This window comes from Hipposideros armiger, unplaced genomic scaffold (assembly GCF_001890085.2).
Source record: "Hipposideros armiger isolate ML-2016 unplaced genomic scaffold, ASM189008v1 scaffold_301, whole genome shotgun sequence".
NCBI lineage: Eukaryota > Metazoa > Chordata > Mammalia > Chiroptera > Hipposideridae > Hipposideros > Hipposideros armiger.
The window spans coordinates 1376339-1394062 of NW_017731651.1; the positions used below are offsets into that span (position 1 = coordinate 1376339).

Consider the following 17724-nt stretch of genomic DNA (forward strand, 5'->3'; position numbering starts at 1 on the left):
CAGCCTCTCGTCCCTCCCTCCACCTGGGTGGGTTAGTATGAGCCCACCCAATGCAGGGTGATGATTGGTTGAGTTCTGGCCGATGCTACCGGTTGATTGGTGGAGCTTAGAGTCACTCGGGAGGAGGTGGGGGAAGGGCTCCAGGATGACTGAGAAGCCCCGGGGCGGGGTGGACCGGAGGACCCGCCAACCCTGGGGCGTGGGACTGAGAGTGCGTGCCGTGTGTGTGTCTATAAGAGAAGGAAGGTGGCGAAGGGAGGAGATTTCGAGTGGGTGGAGGGAGGGGAAGGGCGGGAGAAGAGAAAGGTGGGAGGGAAGCCAGGTGGGAGGGTGGCGACTCACTCAGGACCCAGTGGGGGCAGCGCGATGAGGCGGGTGACCCTGTTCCTTAATGGCAGCCCCAAGAATGGAAAGGTAAGGGGGTCCCGGAGGAGGCGAAGAGGGCCTGGCTGCTGGGGGCGAGGGCAGTGGAGTGCGGAGCGAGCTCGCAGGGCAGAGAGCTGAAGTTGGGGAGAGGGGCTGGGAGGTGGGCGTGCGCCGGTGTGGGGGGCGTTCAGGAGGTGATCGTCGGGTCCCCGCGGCTTCCTCCCAATCCCCCGATTTCTAGCTGGAGCCTCCCCTTCGACTCCCCGGTCGCCCCGGGTACTAGCGCAGGTCAGCTTGTGTTTAACCTTTCCAAGTCCAGGTATGGGGCGGGAAGAACGCAGGTCACGGAGGGCTGCTGTCACCTGATCGCTTGATGCTGAGCGCTTTTCCCACCTCCTCCTCCCGAAAGACCCCACTGCCCCCCACCCCTGACTAGAGAGGCCGCTTATTTCCACCTTCATGCTGACTAATGTTCTGCTCCAGAAAGTGGCGGAAACAAGGAAGGCATGTAAGGTTGACCGCGTAAAAATTATACTCTTTATCAGTAGATAAATGAAATATTCTAGGTCCAATAGAGGATTGAAAATTAGGGACATGTTCTTGATCGTCCCCGTCTCTTAGGTGCCCCAAGCCCCGCAGCCGCCAAACTTCTGTACTCCGTTTTTTTCGCCTTGTTTTAGTTCCTTAGGGGACTGTGACAATAGGCCAAAATGGGTTGACTTGACATTACTCCTTGGCTGTGTTAGGCCTTTGTGCAGGGTGTGGTATTAAATATTTTTCCAACGCCAGAGCAAGCCAATATGAATTCTGCTGCTTCCCAGCTTCTTGCCCCACCCATGAAAGTTGTTGGGCTTCTTTGGAAAATTTGACTGTTCAAGGCAAACATTTATGGTGTGGCTAAATGACATCTAGAAGTAACTAAGCCTTAGAGTCTCAGGTAAAGGTAAATTGGCCTCACTGTATTATTTGCTAGAATGTTTTGTCTTCTGCATGTTTTGGAAACATTGTAAATTTGTAAATAATGTAATTGTGCCACGGTATAAAAAATGGTTTCCCAGCTATTCTGCAATTTTGAGTAAACATGCTCTAAAAATCTGAACCACAGTGTACTTTGTTGACTATAATTTTGTGTTCTTCTGGTTTTAGATATTTAATACCCATGTAAAACAGAACTGGCATAAATTTAAGTTTTTGAGTGTTTATAAATGTTGCCTAAAAATATGCTTAGCAAGATTTACTTTATTTCTGACTATATTAACTTTTTCTCTACCTGTTTTGTCTGTTGTTAATTACTAGTCACAACCTAAAACTTTTATTGTTACTGAAAGATTTAGTATATCCAAAGTTATTGTAATATGTTCTCAAGGCCAGACCTCTGATTGACCTTTTTATCCAACATCTCTGCTATGTTATTCCATGAAAGACAAAATGTTTAGACCCAGTCATAAATATTTATGCTATAAATCTCTTTTGAAACCACCGAATTTTGTTCTTGCCAAAGATTGTCTGTTAGTCTTGTCATATTATCTTTAATAAATTTTTTAAAGCTGTCTAGTTTTCATTAGATCAGATTTTTTGGATTTAAATTTGCTTTAAAAATATTTTGCTAGAGAATCTCAGAAGATCAGAAAAAAACACATCTCAAATAATTAAAGATAAATAAGTTTATGTTACAAAGATCATAAAAGCCAAAACTGGAGAATACTAGTATGATTCAATGTTAAAAATAAGTCATGCCATAATCCTTACTACTCAACTGGAAAACATATTCTATCCCAAAGTTGTCAGTATTACCTCTCCTCTCCCTTCAGCCGATTAAAAAATATATCAGAATTACTCTTATTTGAAAAAGAGCAGAATAATAACAGCTTACATTTTTATATAAATAAAGTGACTGTAGTTAGCCAGGATGCCATAATCATGACATGATGTTCATGAAGAACATGCTGGAACAAAGCACAACTGTGAAATATTTTGATTTCCCATCCACCAGTTGGAATATCTGTGTCACTTCCATTATCTATTTATCTAGCTTGTATTTTCGTTTCCTGGTCATTAGACTAATGTCTGGTTTTTCAAATTTCTCTCCTATAAAGCTTATTCAGTGGTTGCCTGACTGGGCCATGAAGCCTGGGGTTGGGGAGGCACAGAGTCCCTGTAGGAAACAATATCCCCTCGCCATGACTTTTCTGTGTAACTAGTGAATAAACAAACAAAGTGTTAACTAGTGAATGTTTTGAAGCAGAAGAGAGAGCTGTGCATTCTTTAAAACAATGAGATGGCATACCACAAAGGCTAGACAAGAGGATCCAGTGGAGTTTCAGAAGAAATGGTATACCTTTGATTGATATATATATTATATATATATATATATACATATATATATATGTATATATATATATATATTTTTTTTTACTTAAAGTTATAAAATATTGAAACTTGATTTTTTTTCCAACCTGGAAAGCAGAGGTGCTTTTAATCACTGAATGTATCAGCTGCTCCCAACTCTTCTAGAGAAGGGAGTGCATTCACATGGGCTGATTCTTCACTGTTGGTTCCCTTTGGCATGTTGTGAGGTGTTGAAGCTTCAAGTGCCAGGCTAAGATTAGTTTTATCCAGTTTTAACTAAATTAACCCTCGGCAAAATCCCAAGTGGCTTTAAAAGATTCTTTCAAAGAAGATGCAGATTGAAGACAATATTAATTATGCAAACACAAGTAAGCAATGAGAAAATGGCAGAGCTGTCACTTCCCCAATATAAACAATAAGATTTTTGGGAAATAGTGGATCTCTTTGAATCTGAGAAGTCAAAAAAGTGCCAGATTTTAAAGACTTTGAAGTCCTATTTAATAAGTGCTATCAACAATAAACTCCCTAAGTTTATACTATTTTTCTTTGAAAGAACAGCCAGTGATAGGATGAGGTCATCCCAATTAGCAAAACATTTAAAAATAGTATCCAGCATATGAAGGCAGTGTCAGAATTTTTAAAAATATATATTTTACATCAAATTTGTATTTGGCTGAATTGCACTGGACTTAATGATAAACATTTAGGGACTTTTTACTGGCTCACTCAAGCATAAGTCGATAAAAGTCCTCATATCATTTAGGAAATAATATTCTTTTAGTTTTAATTTGAATTTTTTAAAATTGCTCCAGAAAACTCAGTTATGCTTGAACCTTTATCCTTTCTCCAGATGCTCAGAATTCCCATTGTTCTCTTTTTACTATTCCCTGTCATCGGCATTAAGGAATCTGAAATGACGACTCACATCTGAATGTAACGAATGGCTTCTAAGCAACCTGATGTCTTTTCAAAGTTTTTGTACATCTTGAACATAAGCTGCTTTTTTTACTTCAGAATATTCAATAACCAGGGTGCAAAGCCTAGGCCTTTTGTATACCTTATTCATTCATTCAGCCAACACTTATGGATTACCATCTTTGCGTGAGGAACCATGCCAGGCACTGCAGACTTAGTGGGTTATGAAATAGATCTTAATTCTGTACTGATGTTTTACAGTGTTGGTCCAAGAAATAACTGTTTTCTTCTGGCTTTGATATTAGGTCAGAAATGTGTTGTCGATATTAAATATCCAGATTCGAACCCATTATATTGTTCGAGTTGAAGAAAGGTGAAAAATCTATGTGAACCCTTGCCAATTGAAATTTAAACATTAATAAGAACCTTGCGAGGGCTCGCTCCTCAGGTTAAATGGTTTTAAAATATATTTGATGCATATAAAAGCAAATAATAAGGAATATTAATGTGCATACAAATTAAAAGGAAAATAATATAACAAATATCAGTAAAATTGCCACACAATCCAAGAAATAGCCTATCAGCAATAATTTAATGTGCTCGTCCACTTTCCCCTCCCCCTGCCTCTTCCATTTTCATGAATTTTGTATTTCTTTTTACCATGGTTCCACCGCCCCCTGTGCCCCCCCCCGCCTTAATAGTAGTTTTGCCACTTATATATGTATAACTAAACTATATTTTTTGTTTCGTCAGTTTTGGAACATATGTACTAAATCGGTATCATCATAAGTAGTCTTTTTGGAGTTGCTTTTTTCATTCAATATAATATTTCTAAGATTCCATCTATTATGTCCTACACAGTGATAATTGATTCATTTTCACTGCTCTCAAATAGTCCATTATATAAATATACTATCACAATTTACCCATTACCCTATATTGGACATCTAGGTTATTTTCTTTACAGTTTGCTATTAAATTAACAGGGCTTGGTGAATATTCATGTATCCTGGTACACAAGTGCAAGCATTTTTCTAGGGCTATAGTTCACAAACTTTAGCATACATTGGAATTACCTGGAAGAACTGAGAAAACATATTGCTGGACCCCACCCCCAGGGCTTTAGAGTGAGTAGGTCTGGGGTGGGACTAGGAATTTGAATTTCTAACATGTTTCCAGGTTATATATTTCCATCGTTCCAGGCTGTCTGTGTAGGCACCATACTTTTGAGAAGCACTGCTTCTATATATGTAAGTTATAATTATTGATGGTTAGGTTTTATGAACGTTTAATATTACAAAATTGTGCCAAATTCTTTTTGAAAGTCATTGCATTAATTTATATCCCAGCAGCATTGCACAAACCTTCCCGCTGCTCCACATCCTCTTCAACACTTGGTATTTTCATACTTTTTAATATTTAATATTTCAGTATCTGTCTTCTTGATCTAGAGTTAGTTATGTCACCTTTTTTAGGAAGGAAATAATTTTAATTTTTTAAATGTATTAAACTGAAATGAACTGAGCTCTACATGGAGTAGAACTCCTATTGTGCTTTGATTGCCCTGAGAATTGCAAAAGATAGTTTTTTTCCTATCTTACAGTGAAATCTGACTTCAGTGGGAAAGAACGGAAAGATGGCAACTGCTCAGCCCTCCATATAAAACAAACCGGTTTTGAGCTGGACTCTATCACTCGTTGTGCGTTGCTATGGCATGGTCAAGCCTAACAATTAAAATAGATATGCCTTTGTTCTTCATTTTTTCTACTCTTTGGAGCAGCACTGTCCAATAGCACTTTCTGTGTTGGTGGAAATATTCCATATCTGCACTGTTCAACATTGTAACCATTAACTAATGTGGCTTTTGAGCACTGAAATATGGCTACTGTAACTGATTAACTGACTTAACTTTTAATTCATTTTAATAGGTTAAAATTTAAATAGCTTCTTGTAGCTAATGACTTCCAAACTAGACAGGGTATTTTTAAAACAAGTGAGTGGCCTTTATTTTCATTAGGAGACAACTGACTCACATGAAAAAAATTAAGTCAATCAAATGGAAGTAGTAGAAAGCAAATGAATTTGATGTATTTTTGAAAAATAAGTCAAAATGTTATGTTCTAATATTTAAATTAAGTACAAGTGCATCATATAAACAGATACATTAAATTTCCATCCATATGACATGGCCAAATGAGTGAGAAAGAAATGAAAAGAATGCTGTGGAGACAACCGATGTTAGGGTAAAGAGGGGATAGATAATGTCAGGCTAAATAAAGCCATGTAAAGATGGACACAAAGCAGAGATAAATGAGAAAGAGAAAGATCTAGAAAATTCTTAGTGTAATAACAACTATGACAAGAATGCTGACATTGGAAAGGTGAATTTCTTACCCACCCGTAGCACTTTCCAGACTGGGAAACTTGTCTTGCATATGCTTGGGCCGATCTCTTGCTCCTTGGCATTTTTGACTCTTGTTGTCTGTCTTCACACCCTCTGCCTTAGCCCAACCAGGTTTGCTGTACCTAATGCTTCATGTACTTTATGTTCTCGTTCTTTTCTCTGAGGAACGTGTATCTGCAATAAATGATTAGAATTCCAGGCTCTGTTACAGAGGTGAAAAATGATAGGAAATAATGGGGGATACATTTTATTCAGGCTTTTATCATTTATGACGTGTCTGTTGTGTGCAAGACACTGTACCAAGTGCTTTGCATTATGTTTTTTTATTGTGGAAAAATGCACATAACATGAAAGGTAACATTTTAACCATTTTTAAGTGTATAATTCATTAGTGTTAAGTACATTCACAATGTGTGAAACCTCACCACTATTTATTTCCAAAACATTTTCATCATCCCAAACAGAAACTCTACCCATTAAGCGAGACCTCTCCATTTCCCCCTCCATCCTGGTAACCTTTATTCTACTTTGTCTCTATGAATTTACTGTTTAATGACCTCATATAAGTGGAATCATACAGTGTTTGTCCTTTTATGTGTCTGGTTTATTTCACTTAGCATAATATTTTCAAGATTCATCCATATTGTAACATGTATCAGAATTCCACTGCTTTTTTTTTTTTTTTAAAGATTTTTATTGGGGAATTGTGGGGATGGGAACAGTGCTGGGGAATTGGGGGAAGGGGAACAGACAAGTTGCTGTCTTTTTGTTCTTCGGTCTAGTTGTGGAGGACGTTGCTTCACTGGCCCAAGTTGGCACCATCATTGCGCTCTTCTCTGGTGAGGCAGATCAGTCGCCGGCTTTTTGGACGGCCGCTCACTGCGGCTGCTAGCCGCTCACGCTGGCTGCTGGCCACACACGGTAGCCCATGGCAATCCACTGCCACAGGGACTGCAGCCCACGCCGTCGCCGGCGACTCATGGCAGCTCAGCTCCAGGTTGAGCTGTTGTTCAGCATCTTAGCTGTGGAGGGCAGTGTCACTGGCCCTCATATGTGGGATCCGAACCGGGGCCCTCTGGCATCCCAAGCGAGTTCTTAACCATCGCGCCACTCGGCCGGCCCTCCACTGCTTTTTATAGCTCAATAGTAGTCCACTGTAGGTATATGCCATGTTTTGTTTTTATCCATTATGGACACTGGGTTGTGCATTATTTTAATAGTCTGCCCACTTCCTTTTAAATCATGCTTGCCTACAACCCTTTACCCAAATGCCCCAGCTTGCAACACTTCTCTGGCTTTTTATTATCCTTATGATCCCAGAGAACACAGCTGGAATCTGAGTACTGTGCTATTGAAAGATTTCACGCTCCTATATTAGCAAATAACTCCCTTCCCTCCCCTTTATTCACGTCTTTTATTTAACTAAAAATTCAGTGTCTGCTATACCCCAGTAACTGGCAAACAAAGGGACCAGCCCCAGTTCTCATTTCATATGGCACTTTTATCCAGTATCCTGGAGGAACTGAACTGGCTGTAAATGCTTTATGTTCATTCAGCTCCTCACCTACATTTTATTCATAACTTTCAGAAATCCTAACTAATAATGGTACAACTGTACAACTCAGCCACTGGGAACCCATAGTTACAATTATGACGGGAGCAAGGAATCACGACCTGTACAGATTTTCAACCCCCTACCTAAGCATTGCATACACCTTGGAGATATATCAGACTGCCTGACGGAAAGCAGGACAGATCAAACCCAGCTGTTGGCCATATTTAGACTATTAGCTAAAATCTGGCTTTTATAAAGTAAGTAGTTACTGAAGAATTAAATGAGGTGGGAAGTAGTTACCTTTCATATGGTAGTTGATGTAATAAATGTTATAATAAACAGCAGTAAGTCATTCCTATTTTAAAAATAAACCATTCCTATAACAAAAGAATAGTTAAAAACAACATCATAAAGACTTACTAAGCCTTAGGCACTTTGCTGAGCTCTTACCGTGCATTAATTCATTCCATCCACATGACAACCTTCTGATAGAAGTGTGACTGTTTTCTTCATTTCTAGGTAAAGCAACAGAAGCATAAAGAGGTTAAAAAATTTGTCTAAAGTCGACAGCTAGAAATGTCAGCATCTACATTCAAGTATGGGTCTGTCTGCAGAACTGGAGCCCTATTTAACATGCCTTAAGATTGTATTATAGATTGTTTTTAGTCAGAGATGATTTCTGATTGTCTAGATTTAGATTTCAGCAATATTAGGCACTAAATAAATATTTGAGTCATAGAAGAAGGGACACTGTTAAGAACCTCTCAAAATCTCCTTTTACATGATAATCTGATTTTTTGGTCCTGTTTACAGTATGGTGGTTTATAATTTGTGAGAGATGAAATTCATTATATAAACATTCATATTAATCTGGTGTGTTTACAGGTGGTTGCTGTATATGGAACTTTATCTGATTTGCTTTCCGTGGCCAGCAGTAAACTCGGCATAAAAGCCACTAGTGTGTATAATGGGAAAGGCGGACTGATTGATGATATTGCTTTGATCAGGTAAACTTCATTTTTTATAAGCTGTCTGCAGAGTGCCCTTAGCTGCTTGGTGCTATACTGTTTCCCTGAAGCAATAGTTTAATCACTGTTAAAGAGTTCAGGATTTTGGCAAATGATTGCCTAGAATTTGCTCTTAGGAATTTAAATCATTTGGATTGAGGGTGTATTGATCAGATAGAAAACATTCAGTACATTCCAATATATCAGTAGTCTCTCTGCATAGTTCATATATGACTATGAGAAACTTTTTATTTATGTTACAAGAGATGGATCTAATAAGACATGCATTTTTTTTACTGTTAGAAGTCTAGCATATCTCTTTAATTTTGTAATGCTATTGCTTATTGTCCAACTGATTTCCTAAGAATGTCTGAATTTTATAAACAATACAGAGACCTACTTTGGTGAAAGCTTGCTAAAAGTTATAGAATTTTAAGTAGTGTTAACTCTTCCGTGATCCACAGTAGTGGTTTTTGGTTTGTTTGTGTTTTGGTTTTGATTTTTAAATATCCAAGGCAGATTTATCTGTTTAAAACCAGCGTCTAGTTTGCCTCATTCCATCCTCATTGGATCCTAGAATTTTGGAGCAGGAAGAGGCTTAACAAAGAAGATGGGAAGGGAACACAAATTAAGTTCTAACTCTACCAGTTATGTTGTATTTGCTTTGTCCAAGTTATCTCATTTAACTGGTGAAGCATGGGTTTTTTTGTTTTTTGTTTTTTTTTCCCCCAGCTGAGCCATCCTGCCACCTGTTGGCAGCTCAGCAGCAGCTCAGCTTAGGCCGTGAATTGAACTGGTGACTGTGTTGCTCAGAGCTCGCACTCTTGAGCAAGCTCTTAACCAACTGAGCCACTCAGCCGGCCTCAACAACTTTTTTTTTTTTTTTAAGCTGAGCCATCCTGCCACCGGTTGGCAGCTCTGTGGCTGCTCAGCTCGGGCCGGGAATTGAACCACTGTTGCTCAGAGCTCAAACTCTTGAGGGAGCTCTTAACCAACTGAGCCACTGGGCCGGCCTGAAGCATGGGTTTTTTTAATTGATGAAGTAAAGATAATGATGTTCTAAATCACAATAGTATACAAACTTTAATTTTCATTTCAATCCAGGTCAGAATGACCTCTTACTATAATATACTGCCTTTGAAGTTAATCACGTTAGTCTCTTCATTTATAAATGAGAAAACTAAACATCTTAGAAGTTAAATGACTTATGCAGGTCATACAGTTTAGTAGTTGATTTTTGTTAATGAGAACAAAACAAATTTACATACTAGTCTTAAATAGTTAACTGGCATGGTAGGCAAATAGAATAGATTATAAACTTAAAAGATTTAGATTTAAAATCTAAATAAATTAGGGGAATTTCTTAGTTTTTCATTATCTTCCAGCTTCTTTGAGTTTTTATGGATAATCGAGTCACATTGTTGAATGATTTACATCAACCTAAATTCCTCCTTAACAAACACAGACTCTACTTCTGAGAAAAACTCAGTGTGTCCCTGGGATGTCTTACAGGAAATAGAAATTTCTGTAACATAGAAGGTCGTAACTGAAGCCTTCCAAACTATAAACTTATATACCTGTTTAATAATTTGTGGTTCACCAAACAATCCTTGATAACTTACTTATACTAATAGTGGGATGGGTTAGGGCAGGGGAGGAGGATATCACTGATAATCCAGAATTTCAGATTACGGGCAATCATTTACATTTGGGGGTGTGGACGGTGTATAGTGGATGAGTGTTTACAGTAGAGTTACTTCCAATTATATTCTTCCTAGGTTTAAAATGAAATTTTGTTCATTTCCAAAGCATAAAGCAGCTGATGATTTGGGAGAAAACTAATAATTTATTTAGGGTTACAGGATTAAAGTAAAAAATGAGTTGGCTATGGCTTTAATCATATCCTTTGAGCACAATAGTGCATTCTTCAATTGATAAAAAGAAGCTGAATTCACATAATTTGTATAGTGGTTTTTTTGTTTTGTTTTTTGTTTTTGTTTTTCCATTTCAAAAGAACTTTCGTGTACAGGATATTATTTGAATTTAAATCCAAAGACAGTTGCAGCAGAGGTTTTTAAGCAAAGAAAGCACTGGAAACTTAGTCAACTTTGCAACGCAGGTAGATAGCAAAACCTGTCTGCTACATAATTCTAAGAAATGGTTCCTTTAGTCAACAGATAATGTGATTTCTGAATTTTGATGGTAGCTTTTTAAATTTTGATTTCCCTAGGGATGATGATGTTTTATTTGTGTGTGAAGGAGAACCATTCATTGGTAAGTCACTTCCTTAAAATCCAATTTTGTCTGCTAAAATAAAAAAGGTGAAATGACAAATATTTTACATTGCCTAACATTAAAAAGTATCTTGTAGTAGTATTCAGATCTTCATACTTTTTTTGATTCGACATTGTGTGTGTGTGTTAAAGTAAATTTTACATTTGAATTACTATATCTGATATTTTACATGGATACCTCATTTTTTACATACCTTTAAAATGCTCTGGATCGCTACATAGTCAATAGATATGACATGACAGTAGTTTTGATTTTAGAGACTACAGTTGTTTTGTTTTGGAATTTTCTCTTTGATAGTAGTTGTCTGAATTTCTCTAAGCATTATATTACATATTTTTAAGCATGTATTACTGCATAAGTAATATTTGGCAGTCATTCACAATGGTTAAATCAGATCAGTCAAAAATTTCTTGGTATCAAACCCCACACACATGTCCACACTGCCCTTTGATTCGGAAAAAAAGCTTCTATGGTTGTATAAGGCTTAATACAGTAAATACTCTTTAATGAGTATTTGATATATTTAGTTCCACAGAATCACACCCTGAATATTTAAGTGTTTTTTAAAGCCATCACAGTAATTATATTTGGTGAGTGGAGATAGTTCTCAGGATCACTGCACTGGCAGTTGCCAGCTCAGGAGTGGGTGCATTCTCTTCTCTCTCTCTTTACTTGTGAGCGAAAACATTTTTCTGATCTTTTATCAATTAGCCTAACAGTGGTTGGCAGGCAGTGGTAACTTAGTTGATTCATTGCATACATACAGACAGCATTAATTAGCATTTGTTTTTGTTTTATCCTTATGAACTCTTGGATTTTAAAATATTTGGATTATTTTCATCCTCTGTGTTAACTAATGCATAGATTATCCTACTTTTGGCCCGTGGAAACCTCTTCGTGGTGTCCTTTTAATACAACCTCATTAATCTTTTATAGCTTCCTTACTATCTGGAATAACAAGGTTTCATCTTACACTTCTCCTGTCCTAGACCCTGATCAATGTTTTTTCCAAGAAGCCTTGATTTCTTATAGTGGGAGGTGTCATTTCAAGACACAATCTGGGTGCTAGGGGGGCTCATTGTTATGAGGTTCATCATTAGTAGGCTTTTTGGTGGACAGAGTTGGGAATACATAACTAGCCAGAGAAAAAATTTATATATAATATACATAATATACATTATATTTTATGATATAAAGCTTTATATAAAACATAATATATATATAAACTATCTCATGGATTCATACTAATACTTCTGGTTTATAATCAGAATTACAAGACAGTTTCTTAACTTCTGTCTAACATCTCCTTTCTTCCATATCAGTAATCCTGATTTTTGAGGAACAAAGGGAATGATGGAATTATAATGTCACATAATTGCTCATTTACTTCATCCCACACAAAACACACATAAAAGAGTAACAACCCCAATACTTTTAATACCAGTGATTACTAAAGACAGTTAAACATTTTTTGCATATATCCATTCCTTTCTTCCATTACTCAAAAAATAATTGTATTGTTTCTACATTGTTAGAATATGTAGCCATTATATATTATATGCTCTCCCTTTAAGCTATCTTTAGTTTTACTCCTTCAAGTGTATTTAATGTTTACCTCCAATTCTTATTTTGATGCCTCCAGTAATTGTCCGAAACTTGTTCTCTAGGAGATTCCATACAAAGAACTTGTGAGAACAATGTTCTGTGACATCTGGCATGTTAATAACAGTTTGTGGCTTCTATATTCGAAAGTCAGTTTAGCCGGATATAAAATCATGTCAAAACTTAAATTGTAACTTTAATGATGTGTAGTTTATTGTACATCAATTATTCCTTAATGAAGCAGTTAAAAAATACTTGGTCCACATTTTCTTCCTTTAAATATCTTAAATATGTTACTGTATTTTATCCTGTCATAAAATGGTGGTATTAGAAAAAAATCTAATCTTTCATGAGTTATTATTTTTCCTAAGTCACCCAAAGGCTTAGTCTCTTTCTTTAAAAAACAGTGGTTTTTAGTAGACTCTGGGTGTCCTGGGTTGATTCTTTCAGATACATGGTGTGGACCCTTTCAATATATAGTTTCAAATCTTTATTTATTTTTCTAATTTCAGAAAAGTTTTTTTTTTAGATTTTTTATTGGGGAATTGGGGGAAGGGGAACAGACAAGTTGCTGTCCTTTTGTTCTTCAGTCTAGTTGTGGAGGACATTGCTTCACTGGCCCAAGTTGGCACCATCATTGTGCTCTTCCCGGGCGAGGCAGATCAGTCGCCGGCTTCTGGACAGCCTGTCACAGCGGCTGCTGGCTACACACGGTAGCCCATGGCAACCCACTTGCCGCCGCCGCTAGCGACTTAACGCGACTTAATGGCAGCCCAGCTCCAGGTCGAGCTGTTGTTCAGCATCTTAGCTGTGGAGGGCAGTGTCACTGGCCCTCATATGTGGGATCCAAACTGGGGCCCTCTGGCGTCCCAAGCCAGTTCTTAACCAATGCGCCACTCGGCCAGCCCCAGAAAAGTTTTCTTGAAGTTTAAATTATGTATGTATTTTGTCCCCTTGCTTTGATATTCTTCTTCCAGGACTCTTTTTGTATGTATGTTGGATCTTCTACACTTATTTAATATATTTGAAATTATCTATTAAATCCTTTTAATTTCTTTATTTCTTTTTGAGTTTTAAAGCTTCCCTCTTTTGCATCTTTTATTTCCCTTAAAGCATTATCTGTTGTGTTTATTTACTCCTGTGTCTTCTAGTTTAATCTTCATTTCCAAATTGTTTTCCTTTTTATTTCCAGTTGTCTCTGAAGTTCTTTCACCTTATATCTGAATTTTGTAATTCTGGTTTATGTTACTCTTTTATACCTTGAATTGTTTACTTTTAGTATGGTTGGAATATTGGATTGTAATTTTAAATCTATTTTGTGTGCATTTCTTTGTGGCACATTTTCATTGTTATAGGGATGTTATTTTTCTTATTCTTTTAAAAAGTTCATATGGGATTTGACCTCAGTCTTTTCCTACTGCTCATTTTTATGTGGAATTCGTTTTCCTTAACTTGAGAAGGGAGGGCTGACTTAGGAAAGTTTTTCTAATTTCATGGCCCTAGAGTTCCCTTTTCTGTAGTTTTTGTAATGGTAAAAAATATGGAACTCACCTTTTGATATATTCTGGTTCTGTTAGATCTTTTTGACTTTTCTCTGTAATCCTTTCTCTTTTGTCTCTGTTGTCTTTGTTCTGTTCAACTTGGATTCTTTCCCAATATTTTATCCCCACTATGGGGCTTTGTCCTGGAAGAGAGTTTTGGCTGGTGGGTTTTGAACATTCATTTCCAGCCTCATCAGATCTTACTGCAATCTGCTTGTATCACTGATGGCTAGGGTGGGTGTATTCCTCCCACTTTCAGTCTGCATTTCTCAAATGGACTTCCTTAGCTTTGAAGTGCATATTTATGGATTCCTTTGGAATTCTTAGATTCATCACATATTCTGTTGTTTCTCTCAGCTTCTTCCTTCAAAGATGCTAATACCATGCTGCTCTTCTAGCTGTGCTGGTGGGAATACCTTGTCACCTAGATTTTAGTTGCTGTCTATGGGTATGGGTTTTGCTGCCCTAGCAGTCCTGGTATGCTTTTATGTGTGTTTTTAGTTTTAAAAATTATGCTATTGTCATCTTCCCCAAAGCCCCAGTCTAAATGTATTTATTGGGGCCGGCCAAGTGGCGTATTGGTTAACAGCTGGCTTGGGATGCCAGCTCTGAGCAGCAGGGCCCCAGTTCGGATCCCACATGAGGGCCAGTGACACTGATCTCTACAGCTAAGATGGTGAACAACAGCTCAACCTGGAGCTGGGCTGCCATGAGTCGCCCGTGTCGGCGTAGGCTGTAGCCCCTGCTGCAGTGGGCTGCCATAAGCTATTGTGAGAGGTCAACAGCCAGCATGAGCGGCTGGCAGCTGGTGTGAGCTGCCAAGAGCCTCTGTGAGTGGCCGTCCAGAAGCTGATGACCGATCTGCCTCACCCTGGAAGAGCGCAATGATGGTGCCAACTTGGGCCAGTGAAGCAACGTCCTCCACAACTAGACTGAAGAACAAAACGACAGCAACTTGTCTGTTCCCCTTCCCCAATTCCCCAGCGCTGTTCCCCTCCCTCAATTCCCCAAAATCTTAAAAAATAATAAATAAATAAATAAATAAATAAATGTATTTATTATTTCCTACGTGTCTCTCTAGATCCTCAGACAGATTCTAAACTACCCGAAGGATTGTCAGGATCTCACACTGACTGGCTAACATTAAATGTTGGAGGGCGGTACTTTACAACGACACGGTAGGTGCGTGTGCATGTATGTGCACATGTGTTGGGGGGCACTACGCACCGTTTGTTCTTTCCTTCAATTTGATGATTTCCTTAGGAGATATTGAAATGCTACTTAAATATACTATGTGATCTGAAACTATTTTTTAGAAATCATTTTTTAAAGAGTAGATAAATGGTTCACAAGTCATTCCAGAGAAAGCATAGAAAGCATGAATTCAGTGTTTTAGAACGTGCTTTATAGATATTGAGAAACATAATGCAACACAAGTAGAAAATTAACAATATTGAAATCTATAGAGACTACAGCTGCTTATATTAAAGAGATAAGAATGTATGTTTAGATCAAGAATATTGTGATATAATAGCTTGCTAGAAGGATAGACTAGTTTTTAAATTAAAGGAAACCAAAACAATATGTAAATCAAAGGAAGTGCCAGATTAGAAGGGATTTTGATAAATGGCAACTTATTGCACGTTTTTGTTTCCCAGCATCACTCCTACCAGGTTATAGCATGCATCTTTTTGAGAGAGCAGCTGGGATCGAATATACTCTTGACTTAAATATGTTTGTTTTGTAAAGACAAATGGAGAAATCAATTTTTTTCCCTGAATTCTTAGGAGCACTTTAGTGAATAAAGAACCTGACAGTATGCTGGCCCACATGTTTAAGGACAAAGGTGAGTGTTGCACATTCTTTTCACATTTTGTGTGATCTACTTGTACCCGTATTCACTTTATAATTCCTGTCCTTCTGTACTTTTTAATGATATCAGTAATTTTTATAAAAGTAAAAACTTACTACTCTGTTACACAATTTTTCTTACATAAATTTCTAACTTTGTTTTTTGATTATTGGGGACTTCCTTCATTTTAATGGTAACACAGGTGTCTGGGGAAATAAGCAAGATCATAGAGGAGCTTTCTTAATTGACCGAAGTCCTGAGTACTTTGAACCCATTTTGAACTACTTGCGGCACGGACAGCTCATTGTAAATGATGGCATTAATTTATTGGGTGAGTATTTAATATAATTCCTCACAGTTTTGTAAGCTTATAGTTTTCACTTGCTTAGTAACTCAGTATATTTTCATAAAATGAAAGTATATCTAAATGTTTTTATATGTACAGTTGACCCTTGAACAACACGGGTTTGAATTGCATGGGTCCACTTATATGCAGATTCTTTTCAATATACAATCGGCCCTCCATATCCATGGGTTTCATACCCTCAGACTCAACGAAACACAGATCTAAAACAGTATTTTCAGTCTGCGGTTTGGAATCCCAAGATGCAGAGGGCCAACAGTATGCATTGTTCTGTGTCATTTTATATAAGGGACTTGAGTATCTGCGCATTTTGGTATCCGTGGGGGTCCTGGAACCAACCTCCCGCAGATACTGAGGGATGAGTGAACTCTTTGAGGAGTCAGAAGTTACTGGTATATGCGGATTTTTGACTGCGTGGGGGTTGGCACCCCTAACTCCCATCGTTCAAGGGTCAGCTGTATATGAGTATATATAGGTATAGAAATAGATATAGGCACAGGTAAATAGTCTTTCAGGTTCACAGTGTTTGTATATATCAGTATATGTGAAACCCATAAATTTCAATTTTAAATAGATTTAGATTTTATCACCAGGGACTTTAAAGGATTTTGTTGTGTTTTTATATTGAATTGTGATGTGGGTTGGCTGCATGTTATAGACCTTCGTGTTATATTGAGAAGTAGAGTGGTCAAGACGGGAAATTTTACTGTGGAATCATAAGACTGATTAGAATCTTGAATCTACAACTTACTAAAAGATTAACTTGGGGAAAGTCGCTCCAAGTCCCCTTTGAAAACTGAGTGTTAAAAGTATAGTCATTGAGACTTCTGGTCAAGAGGGTGGAGTAGGTAACCGCTGTACTTGCCTCTTCCCGTGACCACATCAAAATTATAACTAAATTATAAAACAACCACCCTTGAGAAACACCTGAAGATTAGCTGAACAGAATTCCTTTAAGGATATAAAGAACAAACCACATGGTGAGACTGGTAGGAGGGGCGGAGATGTGAAATGGGCTGCTCCCACACCCATGTGTGGTGGCAGTTACTTTGAAGGGATACCTTGGATGCGGAGGTCCCCACTGAGAAGCGAAGGGTCCCAGCCACAGACACCAGGCTCCTCAGCCAGTGCCACCAGTGCTGGGAAAAAGAGTCCCCACAATATCTGGCTATGAAAATCAGCAGAGATTCCGTCCGGGTTAGAGGGCTGCTGTAGACCCAGGCATCCTTTTAAAAGGCATGAGCACAGACTACTAACTCACAAACACTCACCCTAAGCTCCAGGGAAGGGACAGCAGCTCAAAACACACCAGGGACATATGGGAAGGAACTGAATTGTCTACCTTCAGGGTGAGGGCTGGAGGGGCAGGTCTCTCTCCCAGACAGAAGTGCTGGTAGAAGCCAATTGCCCACACAGCTGGCAGGCATATGTGAGTCACCATCAACTTGGATTAACACCGTTTGTCCCACCTGGT

At 38.1% G+C, this 17724-nt stretch overlaps 1 protein-coding gene across 2 annotated transcripts in view; it reads left to right on the forward strand.

Moving 5' to 3' along the window:
• The first annotated feature begins 137 nt into the window (after nucleotides 1–137).
• KCTD9 (potassium channel tetramerization domain containing 9) overlaps nucleotides 138–17724 on the forward strand; it is a 30478-nt gene continuing 12891 nt past the window's right edge. Inside the window, exons 1-6 of one of the 2 annotated variants that reach the window (XM_019659566.1) lie at nucleotides 138–211; nucleotides 8475–8596; nucleotides 10827–10870; nucleotides 15116–15212; nucleotides 15822–15880; nucleotides 16089–16217. In XM_019659566.1, the coding sequence (XP_019515111.1) occupies nucleotides 146–211; nucleotides 8475–8596; nucleotides 10827–10870; nucleotides 15116–15212; nucleotides 15822–15880; nucleotides 16089–16217 (517 nt within the window). In that variant the 5' untranslated portion in view covers nucleotides 138–145. Of the gene's footprint in view, nucleotides 415–8474; nucleotides 8597–10826; nucleotides 10871–15115; nucleotides 15213–15821; nucleotides 15881–16088; nucleotides 16218–17724 lie in introns of both variants that reach the window. The other variant, XM_019659567.1, reaches the window with a different exon arrangement.